We start from the raw sequence: 14,924 nt of genomic DNA on the forward strand, positions 1-14,924 counted from the left end.
TGAGTCAGGTGTCCTCCATAAACTTTAGGTCTTCTGAATGCTAGGTTCTTAGCTGATGGAGATTTGGGAATTAATGCCTCCTGGAGGCAGTGTATTGTTGGGGGCAGGCTTGGGTGTTAAAGCTAGTTTCTCCTTGTTAGTGTTTGGCACACTCTCTTGTTGCTATTGTCCACCTTATGTTGGCTGGGGTGATGTCCACTTTCTGCTCATATCATTGTTTTCCCTGCCATCATGGAGCTTCCCCCTTGAGCCTGTAAGCCAAAATAAACCTCTTTTTTCCCAACAAGCTGCTCTTGGTTAGGTGATTTCTATCAGCAATGCAAACCTGACTGCAACACTTGGCCTCCCAAGTACTGGGATTAAAGGTGTGCACCACCACACCCAGCAAGATTTTTTTTTTTTTTTTAAAGACAGAGTAATGTGTTATGTAACAGTACTTCTGTGTAAAGGAAAACCTTATGTCTTTGTGTGTGTGCTACACAGATCTGGTGAAAATTGCTTTCTCCCAGAGAATGTTCCTTGAATAACGTGATTCCCAAACTCAGGGAGGGGCACTGGAATATGGGCAAAAAAATGAAGGAAAAAGGTATAGGCTAACTGATGTGTTACATATCTATTCTCTGCCTATTTCATTAAAATATTAACATTGCTTAGTAAAATCGATCATCTAGATTAAGAGAAACTCCTGTTTTTAGTTTTCCTACTGGCATCCTGCTGTCTTTGGGTCACAGTGGTTCCAGGGGGTTTGCCTTTTTCTGGTGCCTGAGATGACCCTGCCCAAATCCTCCCCCAGAGAAGGCCACACAAGTACTGTTTTCCAGTCATCATCAGCCTCCAAAGTGGAGGACAGAATGGGGCGAGCTTGTAGAAGGTGATGCCCTGATGGTGCGGCCCTCACTGGTTTAAACCCTTGGCAAGATGTGCTGTAGATGCTGGGCAGCGCCCAGGGAGGGGTTGTGTTGCTAAGGCCCTGGGCTCCCACTTAGCCTCACCATTTCTTGGGGAATATTGATCAAAAGTGCTCACCTCTATCATCCAAGGAGCATAATGCAGTCTGTGAGTATTCACGGAAAAAAGCTTTTCTTGGCCAGGCTATTTTCTGAAGTCAAAAAGATCCTTTCAGGATGTGTAATAGCGGTCCCTCCCCACTTCACACCCTCAGTGAAAAGCACACTCCAATTTTCAGACCCTAGGACCCCACACCAAGGAGGAGGCTGACGAGTGGCACCTATTCATGTAAAATAGTCTATGTCAAATTCAATGGGCATCTTGACAGGGGAAGAAGGTGGGGGAACTTAAATGGAAGATTAAAAACTCTGCCTGGACACAGGAAAGGGCACTCTTGTTCCAGAGATCATTTATGCATTCTCTTTTTAAAAAATGTATTAAATAGACTTTTCAGTCACATCCATAATTTAGTTTGATATGAAGGCAGCACAGTGGTGTGAATATGAGGAAAGCGTGACGGGAGTCATGTCTTGTATGGTATGAAGGGTGCTGACTAGGAGGGGGCTTCCTAGTGTCTGGCTTTGGTACTGTACAAGGCAGAATCTGCTAGACTATCATTTGTCAATACAGGCCTGCATCTATGTATTCATACACATTTTTTTTTCCCCAGTGACTCAGGACCTTATACATTCTGGGCAGGTGCTCTGCGGAAATATTCTAAATCCCTCATCTCTCTCATTATGCAACTTGACTTAGAGTAGTAGGAACTCAGGTATTAAAAGCACTGTCAGTGTAAAATTCTAACAATAACCAAACAGCAGATTCCAATTCTGGTAAGTTCTTTTACCTGACCCTTCAGCAGGAGGTACACATGAGAGAGCACCTCAGGCACTTAGAGGTGGGGGTGGGAGAGGAATGCTGGAGATTGAAATACCACTGCCTTCCTTGGCCTGCCTGCTGCCTGCCGGCTCCTCCACTGTTTTGTAGAGTGGGCAGGAATGGCTGCAGACAGCATGCCAAACCTCTGCCTTGGTTTCGGAAGCAAGTCTTTCTACGCTCCTGCATGGTGGTTCTTGTGTTTAATGACACCTCTTACCCATAAACATTCTTAGGTGGCAAGCACAGTTTTGGTCACATGGTACAAATGTTACTATGTGACTGACCGCCGAGCGTAGGAGCACCCTTCCAAGAGAGCAGCTGACCGGTGGGCATGGTAAGCCTGCCTTGCTTCCTATTTTCTTTTCAAAGTCTATTTTCAGTCAATCTGCCTTTCCAGAAACGTGCGATCAGGTGGTGGTTTCTGGTCTTTGTGGCATGTGGGAAGAGAGGTCAGCCTTGTGGCAAAGCCGGATCCCCACATGCCAACAACCCACTTTGTGATGTGTCTGCCCCCATGACACAAAATGGCCTTAGGTGTGGTTTTTTGGGGCACATTCACAGTGGCCAAAAAAAAATGTGGAAAATACATTTTCAACAGTCATGAATTGTCATGAACAGTGACTGGTACTAAGTGGGGTATCACAAAAATGTAGAAATGAGGGGATTCAGTACCTCTTGGAGCCCCACTCACTGTATCTCTGGGGGCCAGTGAGGCACCATGTTCAGGCTTCAAGGTTCATGGTGAAGGCAGCCAGTGGACAGGGGCAGTGTGTCCAGCTGGGCCTGTGTCTTCACTAACCACATCATGCAGGAAGAGGTGCACCTTGTCACCATTCCCTACAACCTTCTTCTTTCTCTCTTTTTTGGCAGGGGGAGGTTGAAAATGAAATGCAATTAAAACCATGTCTATGTATTTACTGCTATTATTTGGCATGTGTGTAGTATGTGTGCTAAGTGTAGTGTTTACAGATGCTGTGTGTGCACAAGCTCACAGACAAGAGGAGAATGTGCGCTGTTCTCCATCCTCTGCTGTGTGGTTTCTTTCCTCTCCCTGATCCCAGAGCTGCCATGTTTTCAAGAGACTGGCTGGCTGGCAAGCCCCAGGGATTCTCTGGTCTCTGACCCCCAACCCCACTCCGTAGGTCTGGGGGTACAGGTGTGTGTGGCCATGTCCAGCTTTTTATGTGGCTGCCAGAGATGCAGCTCATGACCTCATGATTGTGCGGCAAGTGCTCTTACCCGCTGAGCATCTCCCAGCCCCCATGTCTATTTATAAAGGGAAGAGCAAACAGTAATAGTGTTCCTTGACATAAATGGTTCAGTAACTCCCAGTGGCCTGGGTTAGTTAACGCACACACAGTGCTGAATCACCAGCGCCGGCGCCCACACAACTAAACAAAGGCAAATGCCTCCATCTTCTTGCTGGGAGATGTCTACTGTTGGAAACAGTAAAAAACAAACAAACAAACAAACAAAAAACTTGGCTGTTTTTCTTGGAATATCAGAAAATCATATTATGGTCAGGGTGTACCCTAAGAACATTTTATCTTATGGGGCCTAATGGCACAGGTCTATAATGCTAGCTACTCAGGAAACTGAGGGAGGAGGATCCCAAGTTTAAGGCCCACCTGGGCTACAGAATGAGTTGAGTTCAAAGACAAATTAGTGAGGCAAAGAGTAAGAAGAGGGCTGGGGATGTGGCTCAGTGGTGGGCTTCCCTAGCCTGTGTAAGGCCCTGCATTCCATCCTCAGTACTATAAAAAGAGAAAAAACAAACAAACTATTTTTCTTTAAGTTCTGGTACCTGGCAAAACCCAAGAAAGACCCATGAGAGCATCGCTTATAGCAATGGTCCTTTTCACTGGAAGCTGGACTCTTAGAATTCTGCTAATGGTCTGGATGATATGGTCTGAGATGACAAGTTTTTTTTTCTTTCTTTTTAAATTAAGTAGAAACTTTATATGGACACATCATATATTGGTACCATTCCCTTCTCCCTGCCCCACTCCACTGAAGGCCTTCCTTAGTGGGACTGCTGGTACTCACCATTGAGTTGTGGGTTATGAGTTCTGAGAGCAGCAGTCAGTCACTGTAAGGGGAAGGAAATGTCCCTGGATAGTCCCTCCCACGCTGTGGCTCTTACATTCTTTCTGACCCCTTTTCCACAAAATTCCCTGAGCCTTAATGGGTATGCTTTAAGTCGACTGTAGTATTGAGCTCTCAGAAGCTTCTGCATTTCTGCACTGCATTTGAGTATCCTCAGTGTCTGTCTCCATCACACTGGCCCAGGTTGTAAAGCTCGCCGTGGAAGCAGCACTCTTGTTCATCTTGCTAATTCCTCTGTGGTCTCACCAGGGCCCTGGCTGTTGTGTGAGGGGTGGCTCACCTGCTGCCAAGGAGTCAGCTACTTGTCTTGTTGACGGATTCTGGTTGTCCTGCGATCTTGCTCTAATAGCATGCAGCCCAGCCCCGTTCCCAGCTTCTATTGACAAGTGTTTTTGAAGATGACTTCATCTCCTGCATCTTTTATTTTTGCTTTGCTATACATAGGAAAGTAACCTTTTAATGAGACGTTCATAACAACAGCCTTTGAATTTCAAATGCTCATTTCCAGAAAAGCATTCCAAAATGACCAGAGGAAAGCTCCCCAAGACTTCTGGAGGGCCATCTGCTGAGCTGCACAGTTAGCAAGGGTCACAGGAACACAGCATTCAAAGGCCTCTTACTCCTCAGGACAGGGGTTCTTGAGAGTTAGAAGGCTGGTTTGTATAGGAACTGCCCTGGAGACAGCAGGGGCAAAGGATACTGTGATGCTTGACACCAGTCACAGGAACAAAGTGTCCCCAGCCATGTATGTCATCAAGAAGGCAGGGATGGGTTTAAGTAAATGAGGGGAACACGCTTGGATGAAGGTCCTCTGGTGTCTGGATCTTAGCATTCCTTGTGATAACTCATAAGGTCAATTACACACACACACACACACACACACACACACACACACATGAAACAGGCTTCCAGGATGGTTCCATCTACCACACTGGATAATTTTAGGCTTTCTCTTTATTCTTTCAATATTTTATGTATTTGAAAGGGGGGGACAGAGAGAGAGAAAGAGAGAGAGAGAGAGAGAGAGAGAGAGAGAGAGAGAAAAGGAGGAGGAAAAGGAGGAGGAGAAGAAGAAACTCCAGATGCATGCACCACTTTGTGCATCTGGCTTTACGTGGGTACTGGGGAATTGAACCCAGGTCATTGCAATCTCTCCAGACCTAGGCTTTGGGTTTTAAATGTTCTTGGGGCTGGAGAGATCACTTAGCGCTTACGGTGCTTGCCTGTGAAGCCTAACAACCCATGTTCAATCTCTCTCCAGATCCCACATAAGCCAGACACATAAAGGTGAGGCAAGTGCACGGTCCTAAATGCCCACTAGGTGATGCAAGCATCTGGAGTTTGAATTCAGTGGCTGAGGCCCTGGTGCACCATTTCTCTCTTTCTCCTCTCCCTCTGTCTCTCAAACAAAAATAAAAGTGCTTAAACAAATTGTTCCTGGATAACTGCTCAATAAAAAAATGCAAACCAATTTTTATTAGGTGCCAGGATAAAGTTTATTTTCCTACAAACTAGGAGAATGACAGAAACACATGTCTCTACTTCATTAAATCATCACAGTAAATCAGACTGAAGGGGAAAAGGAGGGTGGCTAACTGCAGAGGTGAGTGGCACCATCAGTGGAGTTGTGTGCTTTCCCAGCATGGCTGCCTCTTATGGAGTGTGTCTCGGCTCACACATACACACTCCTGCCAAGGTGGGAGAGACGTGGAGGTCTCATCCACCTAGGAATGAACCTAGATGTGCAGCATTGGAAAATTAAATAGAACACAAAACAATCAAATGACATGCTATAACTTAATTTACCATATCTATCAAATTTTCCTCTATTTACACGTACTAACATTATAGCCCTGGAAACATAAGAAGACATTCACTTACTGTGTACGCCATACACAGATATTGAGTGCAACTACAAGGATGGCTGTTCTGTGTGAGCTTCCCTTTGGATGTGGACATCTCCCTTCAGCAGACAGAAAGCAGCACAGCTGAACTTCACACACAGGAAGGGTTACTTTAAAGGACTGATCAAACCTCCGTTTGATACGAATGTAACAGGCCAGAGGTAAGCAGGAAGTGACACCTGAGGATGGTCTGGAAGACAGGATTTGTGTGGCTCCCTGGAACTGAGTGATCTCCTCTGTAAGGCTAAGGGTCCTGGCAACGAGCCACATCACCAAGTCAAGGTCCCCACACCATACAGCTCTTTTGAGCTGCTGAAGAGAGACATCCAGACAGTAGCTCACCTGGCTCCATTTCTTTCCATCAGCTGAAAGTCTGGCTATTTTTTTTTTTTTTTTTTAGTCTGGCTATTTTTAAAAGGTCATCATTTTGAGGAATTACTATTTCTTTAAAGTAAATAAGTCTAATCAATTAGACGCTAAACATCATTTTCCCTCTACGTGGAAATCCGGAAATCAGCATTCACAGAGTGAAGGAACTGACCAGGCCCTGCAGGAGGCCAGTGAGTCTCAACACACTCTGGGCTAATTAGGGCCACTTTTATTACAGATGGCTAACCTACTAATACTAACGGTGCTGTGGCTTGGGATGGTCTCTATCGGATGCATAACCTTTAGCAATTTTGCTAAAAGACATTTACTACAAAAGCACAATATTTGCTTTTCTAATGGAAGAAAAGAAACACCAAATTCGATCATTTCAATTTTCCACCCCAAATAACAAGAACGACTAAGTCCACATGACTGTGAACAAACCGTGGCCAGAATCCTGCTCCAAGATTCTAAGTCTCCCAACCAGAGTGTCACTGAGAAGCAATGACTAAAAGGAAAAAAAAAAAAAAGGAAAAACAAAAGCCCTCCAGTCACAAAACTGCAGCTGTCACCTGAGGCCATGGGATTGTAAAATTATTAGGTTATAGGAAGGTTGAGTTATTTGCTACCTCCAATTGAATTTTCAGTCCAAGGCAAAATGAAATCATGAGCAGACCAGGGGAGCAAACTGTGCTGTCAGGGGCTGTGCTGCGACCTTGGGTGTCATCACCAACAGAATACAAAAGCAAAAAGACTACCATTCAGGCTTGGTGGCACTCGCCTTTAATCCTAGCACCCAGGAGGCAGAGGTAGGAGAATCACAGTGAGTTAAAAGCTACCCCGAGACTACATAATGAATTCTAGGTCAGCTTAGGTTATAGTGAGGCTCTACCTTAAAAAAACAAAACAAACAAACAAAAAAAACCAAAAACCAAAAACAAACAAAAAAACTACTATACCAAAGCTACTATGACCAGAAATTCTACAACAGAGGTTTCTGGATTCTGAAGACAGAATACTTTCCTGGAAGATATTTACTGATAGGCAATGTCCTTCCCACAGGAGCAGGATCCCTGTACTTTGTAAACGTGAAACAAAGTAGGTCAATCAGTGCCACCAAGTCTGAGCAACACTGGACAAATCAGACTGGAAAGCTCTGATCTCTTAAAAACAAAAATAAGAAAATGTAAAAAGAGGAGTCTGGAAATAAAAATCAAGGTATTTGCTGACACAATAGGACATACCATGTTTGGTCAGCCTTTCTATTACCACCAAACCTCCAGTATGTGGATACCCTGAGCCCTAAGAAGGCCTGCCTGAGATTAAAGCCTACTTACTTCTACTGTGGAATAGGCCTGTTCTACACTGTCTTCTGATGGCTCTAGGTGCTTCTGTGGATGATCCTGGGACGCAAAGCTGCCTGCACTCCTTCCAAAGCAGTCAGATTCTCCCTGCAGTTGGAAGGTTTGCCCTTTTGTTAAGAAGATACTCTCAGGACTTTTCCATTCACTCATAGACTGAGTCTGGCTCCTGGCTCTGCCCCTTTCCCTACCAAGGTCATTATCAGTCAAAGCAACCCAATGATTGGTAGAAAAAGCTGGCTTCTCAGCGAGGATGAACACTAATGGGGTGGGCAGGGTAGGCCTTGACCAAGTAGGCAAAGGGCCAAAGAAGGTGGACAGGTATCTAAGACCAGGGCCCACCTTCCTGTGACTAGGCTCCTTGCAGCCATGCTTGAAGTGCTGTTTTCCTGTTTTGAGCGAAAGGACCACCTGGTCCTGTGCACTATGAAATGGCTTCACACAGCAGGCCCATGGAATGGGGTGGGGTGGCCTCTGCTACATTTCCTGCACTTCTCTCTGGGGTACAGTGGGAGTGCAGCAAGCTCGAGCTCTGGGGAGAGCCACAGAGATCTCCTCTGTGAGCTGACCTTCCTGTTGCTGGATGGCAAGGTGCCTAGCAAGGGCACTAGACAGAAGGCAGGACCTCTCATCTTGACTTCTTTCCTTTCTTTACCATCAGCTCAACTTACCTTCCCTTGGAGCCAAAGAGGCAAAAAATATGATTCAAATCCCTTGCGTGTAATCTGTTACCCTAAAACTCTGTATGGTGAGAACTGTTTTCAACACTTATCTTGGTCTCTGTGCAGCAGGCAGAAGATTTCAGGTGATCACTTTGAGGCATGGGGCACTCAGGGGTGCCTGGTTTAGCCTGGCAGCTTTCTGTGTGGATGCTGAGCTGGCAATGATCCCTGTCCCACAGAAGTGCTCATAAACAGCCCTGTATTTCTAGACACTTCTGAGGGCTCTGTGATGGGAGCTTGACTGTCACCACCTAGTGGGTCTTTGGGTGTCAAGAGAACCTCCTCAGTTAGTGGGCCTCAGGCACCAGGTGGAAACAGACTCTGGCTGAGGTGAAACTTCTCCTGGGAAAAGACTCTGGGGATAGCCAATTTCCATGATGATGAAATTTTTGAGTAAACTATAAATCCCAACATAGGACCTGGCAAAATCAGTGCAGAGGAAATTCCTCAATTACACCGCTGTTTTTCTGGTCCCCCCCCCCCCAATCATACTTAGGTGTAAAAAGGAATAACCTGGGATACAGACACCACATGCCCCTCCCTATGGGCTCCAGATCTTTTGCTACTGTGATCTGTCTGAGCAGCTAGGCTACTCCACTGTCCACATGAGCAGCTTTGTTGCTGGTAGTTGGTGAAGTTTTCTATTCTGTGGAAGCCCAAGGTTTGTGAGGTTCCAGGACTAGATGATAGCCCTGTTTGAAAGTTCCATGTGAAGCAGATCACCTGTGACTTGGGAGGGCCCAGCACTGGGGAGGCTTGCTGCAGGTGCTGGACAGTCACCGGGTTTCCTGGAGTCTGGATTTGGGAGCTTAAGGGAAGGAAAGTAGGAGAGTCTGGTCTATCTTCACCACATGGCTGGACTCCTTGGGGTCCACATTCAGGCTGGAGGTCAAGACCCCTGTAAAGGAAGCAGAGAATGGCCAAGTGATGGAGGCCAGTGAGGCTGTCTGGCCACAGATTTAAGGGAGAATGTGAGGTGCTCAGAAGAAAGGCCACTCAGTCTTCAGAAAGCAGGTTTGATGTCCTCCTCTGGCCCACAGTATGTTTATAAAGACGTTTATTGAAGAAGTTGACAAATGAATTTTTTGGCTTGTGTATGTATGGGTGATGTTCATGTGTATGTGGGGGGAGTGCACATGTGTAAGTGAGGTCAACATTGGGTGTCTGCACCTTATTTCTTGAGACGGGCCTCTTGCTGAACCCAACATTTACTGATTACACCAGACTAGCCAGCCACCAAGCCCTAGTGATCCTTCTATCTCTTTGCTCGGTGCTGGCATTACAGGTGCACACCACCATGGCCAGATTTTGACGTGGGGACTAGGGATCCGAATTCAGGGCCTCATGAATGTGTGGCACACACTTTACTGACTGAGCCAGTCCCAACAAATGAATATTGTTCCTCTTAGTTTTTGCCCTGGGCTTTTCTATAGTATGAAAGAAGATACAGATAAGCTCAGCCTTTCTGTCAATCTCAAGTACAGATGACAGGAACGGAACATGACTGCAGCAACAGGGAGGAAAATCCACTAGGCAGACCTGGGCAGAGGTGACAGAGAGCCACTGAAACTTGATTGGAAAGCCTTGTGGATCCATCAGCATTACTGGGATCTCTAAGTATTTGCATATTGATATTTCACACAAATTACTACTCAGTTATTCCCCAAAGGGCCTAAGACTAGAGGTCAGGCCTAAATTGCTTGTCTCAATGCGTCCAGATGAGTATACAGCTATTTAGCACTAGCGGGAACAGAATAAAATGAAAACCCGTGGATGTACACCCCTCCTTCCCCCAGGGTGGCCCTTGGTGAGCTCAGAGGGATAGAAGAACGTCTGCTGCAACACTCAGTCACTGTTGCCAGTGCCGTCGGGCCTCCCTGAGGACCACTCTGTGAATGAGAGGATCATTTCATCACCCTTCCCTCACAATGTATTTTTCAATGCCCCAACTTTCCCTGTGTGGCCTGTGTGGCCTGTGCTTAGAATATGCCTCAAGCCTTGCTCCTAGAAGGCTGGCCTCTACAACTCTTATTTTGGCATGTGATGTTCATTTAAGTAGGTTGTTTTGCTCACAGACAGTCATTTTTCATCTTCTGATCTTGCCTGTTTCTAAGGAAGAGCTTCTGAAATCAGTACTTAACAAATGCTGGGACATGTGGAGATGGGCTGCCCCTGCGTGCTCTGAGGGTTCATACTCTCCCATTCCAAGGACAAGGACCTTCACCATCTCTTCCCTGCTAGGCTCAGTGACAGGAGACAAACAGAGAGTTCCTGGGCCTCTTGACTACTGTGTTCTTTAAAACAACAACAACAACAACAAACAAACAAACAAAACAAAAAAAACAGGCCACTTAAGGTGAAGTTTAGGGGTAGAACACTTGCTTAGCATATAAGAGACCCTATTTGATTTCCAGCCCCACAAAAATGCAAAAAGTCAAGTGGCTTTGGACAACAGCAGCATGGCCACACTGCCATCATCCAGTCATAAGGTTGTTAAATATATCTCTTCATCCCCTTGTCGTTGGGGGTGAGCAGGAACATTTAATTTGTCAGAGGTGAGGAACAGCAGGGGAAACACCTGATTTAATCCCAGGTGGTAGTCTATCTTGGAATGCCACCCACAGACTACTGTCATCAGAACAGTTGGGATAAAGAAGCAAAAAAGAAAAAAAATTAATGAAAAGATAATTAGGTGAAAGAGTAAAATGCTGCTAAATCTGGGACCACTCTACCCTCCTCTACCCAGGGGGACAAAGAGGTGATGAAGGCCACAGTTGAAACTTCTGCAGGTGCACAAATGTACAGTGACACTAGCTGTCCTACGAACACGCCCAAGCAGGCAGTGCGCAGCTCTGCAGAGCAAAGCCACACCTGGAGGCAGCCAGAGCCAGTGTTACCATGGCCCACACGTTCCTCCAGTTCCCAACTTGGTGCTGCTCCCCCTCCTCAGCCTGCAATGGCTCCCATGTGGCCCCTGTACCCCATGATGGATGGGGAGGCAGCAGCTGCAGAATGCATAAAGGAGAAGGAAGGGCTGCCTTCCGGGTATGGTAACTCCACTTGCAAGCTGCTAGCAATGCTGCCCTGGCCTGGCCTCTGCAGGCAATGGAAGCTGGGGCCTATTCAAAGGATACTGGAGCCCCAATTCACCTCTGCTGGGGCAGGTGCAGCATGACATGGAGGGTTTGGAGGTGCCCATGAGCACAAACTATTTTTTAAATATTTTATTCATTTATTTGAGATAGAGAGAGGGAGAGGGAGAGGAGCAGAGGCAGATAGAGAAAATGGGTTGCGCCAGGGCCTTTAGCAACTGCAAACGAACTCTAGATGCATGTGCCCTTGTGCATCTGGCTCACTTGGGTCCTGGGAAATCGAATCGGGGTCCTTAGATTTCGTAGGTAAATGCCTTAACCACTAAGCCATTTTACCAGCCCCGAATACAAACTTTTGCCCCCAAACCCTTACTTGAAGGGGAGCATAAAATCCCGCCCTGCCCATTCCCGAGTTAAGCACTTGGGTCAAAGCCGTGGCTGAGAATAGGAGAAAGGGCAGCTGGGATGGAAGGTCAGGTCACTGTGAATCCCTGGCTGGTGGGTGAGAGTGGTGCCGAGTAAGGCAGCACATCTAGACTCCAACGTCCTTTTCCACCTGTGTTGCGACAAGAAGTGACTTAGCATCGGTGGTGTACTTTTCACTGTGGGTGACATGGCTAGTTAATGATAGCTCTTTCACCTCTGAGTGGCACTACTATTGCCACTATCAAAGCCTGTCCTTGTACCTGTGAGCTAGCGTGCAGCTGGGCCACACAAGGCAGAGTGGATATTCAGTCCTGCTGTGGGGACTGTGCCACCCACCAGATCCGAGACAGACCGCCCAGGCTAGGGGATCACACCTGCCATGGGCAGCTTGCCCTCTGGATCCTAGACAGGAGATCCTGGGGTTCCTCGCCCTCTGCTCCCCCAGCCTTTGTCTGCTTCTCCTCCCCCAGCTGCTCTGTTCAGCAGCCCCCTTGACAATCTGCCTTCCCCATGTGGAGTCCTTAGAGGCCTCTGCTAAGGGGAACGGTCAAAGGCCAGCCCAGCACGTGCCACTTCTTATCTGCCCATCTCAGGATTCTGCTCTTCCAGGCTTGGCCAACAAAAAAGGGGGCGGCCCCTGTGCCTATGGCTCCCTGCAGCCCTATACACAAGAGGACGGGTGACAAAGGCACTTTTCAGTATGGCAGGTGTTGGTGTCGGATTCCACCCAGAGTGTACAGGCAGAAGAAAGGCGGGCTTCTCAGGCAGCACAGACATGCAGGGACAGAGCCCCTGGGGACAGTGGCAGGAGGCAGAGAAGGCCCAGGCTTAGGAAGATGAGCAGGCAGGTAGCACTGTTAGTCATCTGACATCCCTTCCCCCGAGCAGGGCTGGTGGGAGGCGGGGCTGGGAAGGTGGGGGTGAGGGAGGAGAGCAACTCATCACAGTGCCCGTCTTACCTTGCTCAAGTATTGTAATGAGACCACTGTGTATTTTAATCTGAAGGGAAAGAACATAAAAGTCAAGTGAATAAAAGCTTGGTACCCCTACTTCTTCAACTTGATAATTAAAACAGTACTAAGAATACATGAAATTCCAAAGCTCCCTGAGCATTCCTAGGGCCTTATAAATCGTTAAGACCAGATAATTCACTTGAAAAGTCCACTCAATAGGACCTGTAGTAGCTGACATTACATTTACAAGTGGGAAAGGACAGACATTAAGACTTCTATGGTATGTAAAGCAGATCTTGTTAGGAGCCTGAAGACACAAGGCAATATTGACAGACTTGTCCTTTTCCTAGTGCCTGACTTTTCCTGACTGATTTGATTTAAAATACAAAGTAAGAAACATATGAAGTAAGTTTTTAATACAAACATTTGGAATTCAACAAATGACCTCTAAAACCTCAATATACCTCCTAGGTGTGCAAGTTTACATGTCTCCCAAGTTTCATCTTACAGGTTTCTGAATCACTCTTAGTGTGTGAGTTCAGTCCTATGTCACCTGCAACGTGACAGTCCCCTAGGGCACTGCAGCATGGTGTGTAGAGGGAGGCTTGGGCAAGGGACCTTGTGGGGGTGAAACTGGACCACAATCTCATTGTCACAGGACCTTGCTGACACATGGATCTGCGGGAGGATCTGAGCTTCCCTCACCTTATCCCTTCCTGTGAGTCCTATTTCCTGTGAGTCTTCTGTAGCCGCACACACTGTCTTTGCTACCCAAACGTAGCTTCCTAGCTTCAGTCTCCACAACTTTCCTAATTCCTTATCACTAGACGGGCCACTGTCCACAGGGCCACAGTTGTAAACTTGAATTTTCTGCTGACCCCATCTGTCAAGGTTGGCACAGTGACTGGGCCAGTTTCCAACCATGGTTAGAATGCCATTAGAATGCTGTCTCTGAAGGAGGTGTGCAGCTCTATGAAGACATATTTTCCAATGTAATGATCAAAGCAAATCCCCAGCAGATTATTTGGGGTAGGAAGTCAGGATCCATAACCAGTCCTGGTGACCCTATGGCACTCACTGACTCACTGGTTTGATGCCAACTACTGTTCATGTGACTCCTTCTGCACGTGGCACATGGGAGGTTATGCCTGGGACTGACTGTGGGGTACAGATGCCATGGTTCCTTGGATAATGTAATCATCTAGGGTTCTTATTTTCCCTGTATATGCTCTGGGGCTCTGCTTCCTCTCCCAGAAAATGGCAAACACAGCAAACCTGTGAATGGGTCTTCAAGTGGAGGCTCAGCTTTTCAGAGCATCATGCTACTGACACTCTCCCATGTGAGCAACGGCTGTCTTTATAAAGGGGCTCCTTGATCCCACTCCCCTGCAGGCCTCTCAGCGCTGGGTATGCTGGGCCTACAAGCCTCTGATTGGTAGGAACCCAGAAAGCAGATGGTGCACTAACAATGGAGGACTTGTTTGTAATTGCTGATGAGGACTGGTTTGCTCCTCTCCTGAACGTTCCCAGACGCAGCCTGGTGTGGTATGCTGGACCACAAAGCATGTCTCAATAACTGCCAATCCATGGTTGAGTTAAGGAGATGCAGAGACGGAGGCAGTTAGAGCTGCCTTGATTATTTTGTGGGGCTCAGATGTCACCAGTCCTTGACATGTGGGCACTGCTCCCCAAGGGTAAGGTCCTAGTTTCTGGGACCAGGGCAGGCTGTCAGCTACCTAGTACAATCCTGGGGGTAAGCTTCAGCCACCCTATACACTGTTAGAATTCCCTGAAGGAAGAAAAGGAGTGTGAGCACCCTGAGCTTGGAGACACATGAAGATTAGGAGGATGAAGTAGAGACATCATGATTTTTTTTTTTTTCATCTTATCATCAATGGGACACCAGACGTATGCTGAGACCCATGTTCATTCTATGTGTGGGCTGTAGCAGTGAACACAGCAGACAAAAATCTTGATTTGAGGGGCTTCTTCAAGTGATGGGAGATGTAAGGCATGCATTCAAATGGGTGATATTGGCCCTAGAGAGCACAGATACCGAACCCTTCATATGTGTAAAGCACCATCTATGTACTGTATATAAATGGATGCATGGTATTTCTGTAGTGTCCAGGGAGGGGACAAATTAAGAAATAAAAATATTAAA

The 14,924-nt window shown here is 46.8% G+C and overlaps 1 protein-coding gene across 4 annotated transcripts in view; it reads right to left on the reverse strand.

The window, feature by feature from the left end:
* Nucleotides 1-14,924, reverse strand: part of Ralgapa2 (Ral GTPase activating protein catalytic subunit alpha 2) — a 366,249-nt gene that overhangs the window by 10,713 nt on the left and 340,612 nt on the right. For 2 of the 4 annotated variants that reach the window (XM_045156189.1, XM_045156188.1), the window contains 2 exons: nt 12,767-12,806; nt 5,411-9,187 (listed from right to left, as the gene is read on the reverse strand). In XM_045156189.1, the coding sequence (XP_045012124.1) occupies nt 12,802-12,806 (5 nt within the window). In that variant the 3' untranslated portion in view covers nt 5,411-9,187; nt 12,767-12,801. Of the gene's footprint in view, nt 1-5,410; nt 9,188-12,766; nt 12,807-14,924 lie in introns of those variants that run through there. The other 2 variants (XR_006638509.1, XR_006638510.1) reach the window with 2 other exon arrangements.

Source organism: Jaculus jaculus, chromosome 8, assembly GCF_020740685.1.
Source record: "Jaculus jaculus isolate mJacJac1 chromosome 8, mJacJac1.mat.Y.cur, whole genome shotgun sequence".
NCBI lineage: Eukaryota > Metazoa > Chordata > Mammalia > Rodentia > Dipodidae > Jaculus > Jaculus jaculus.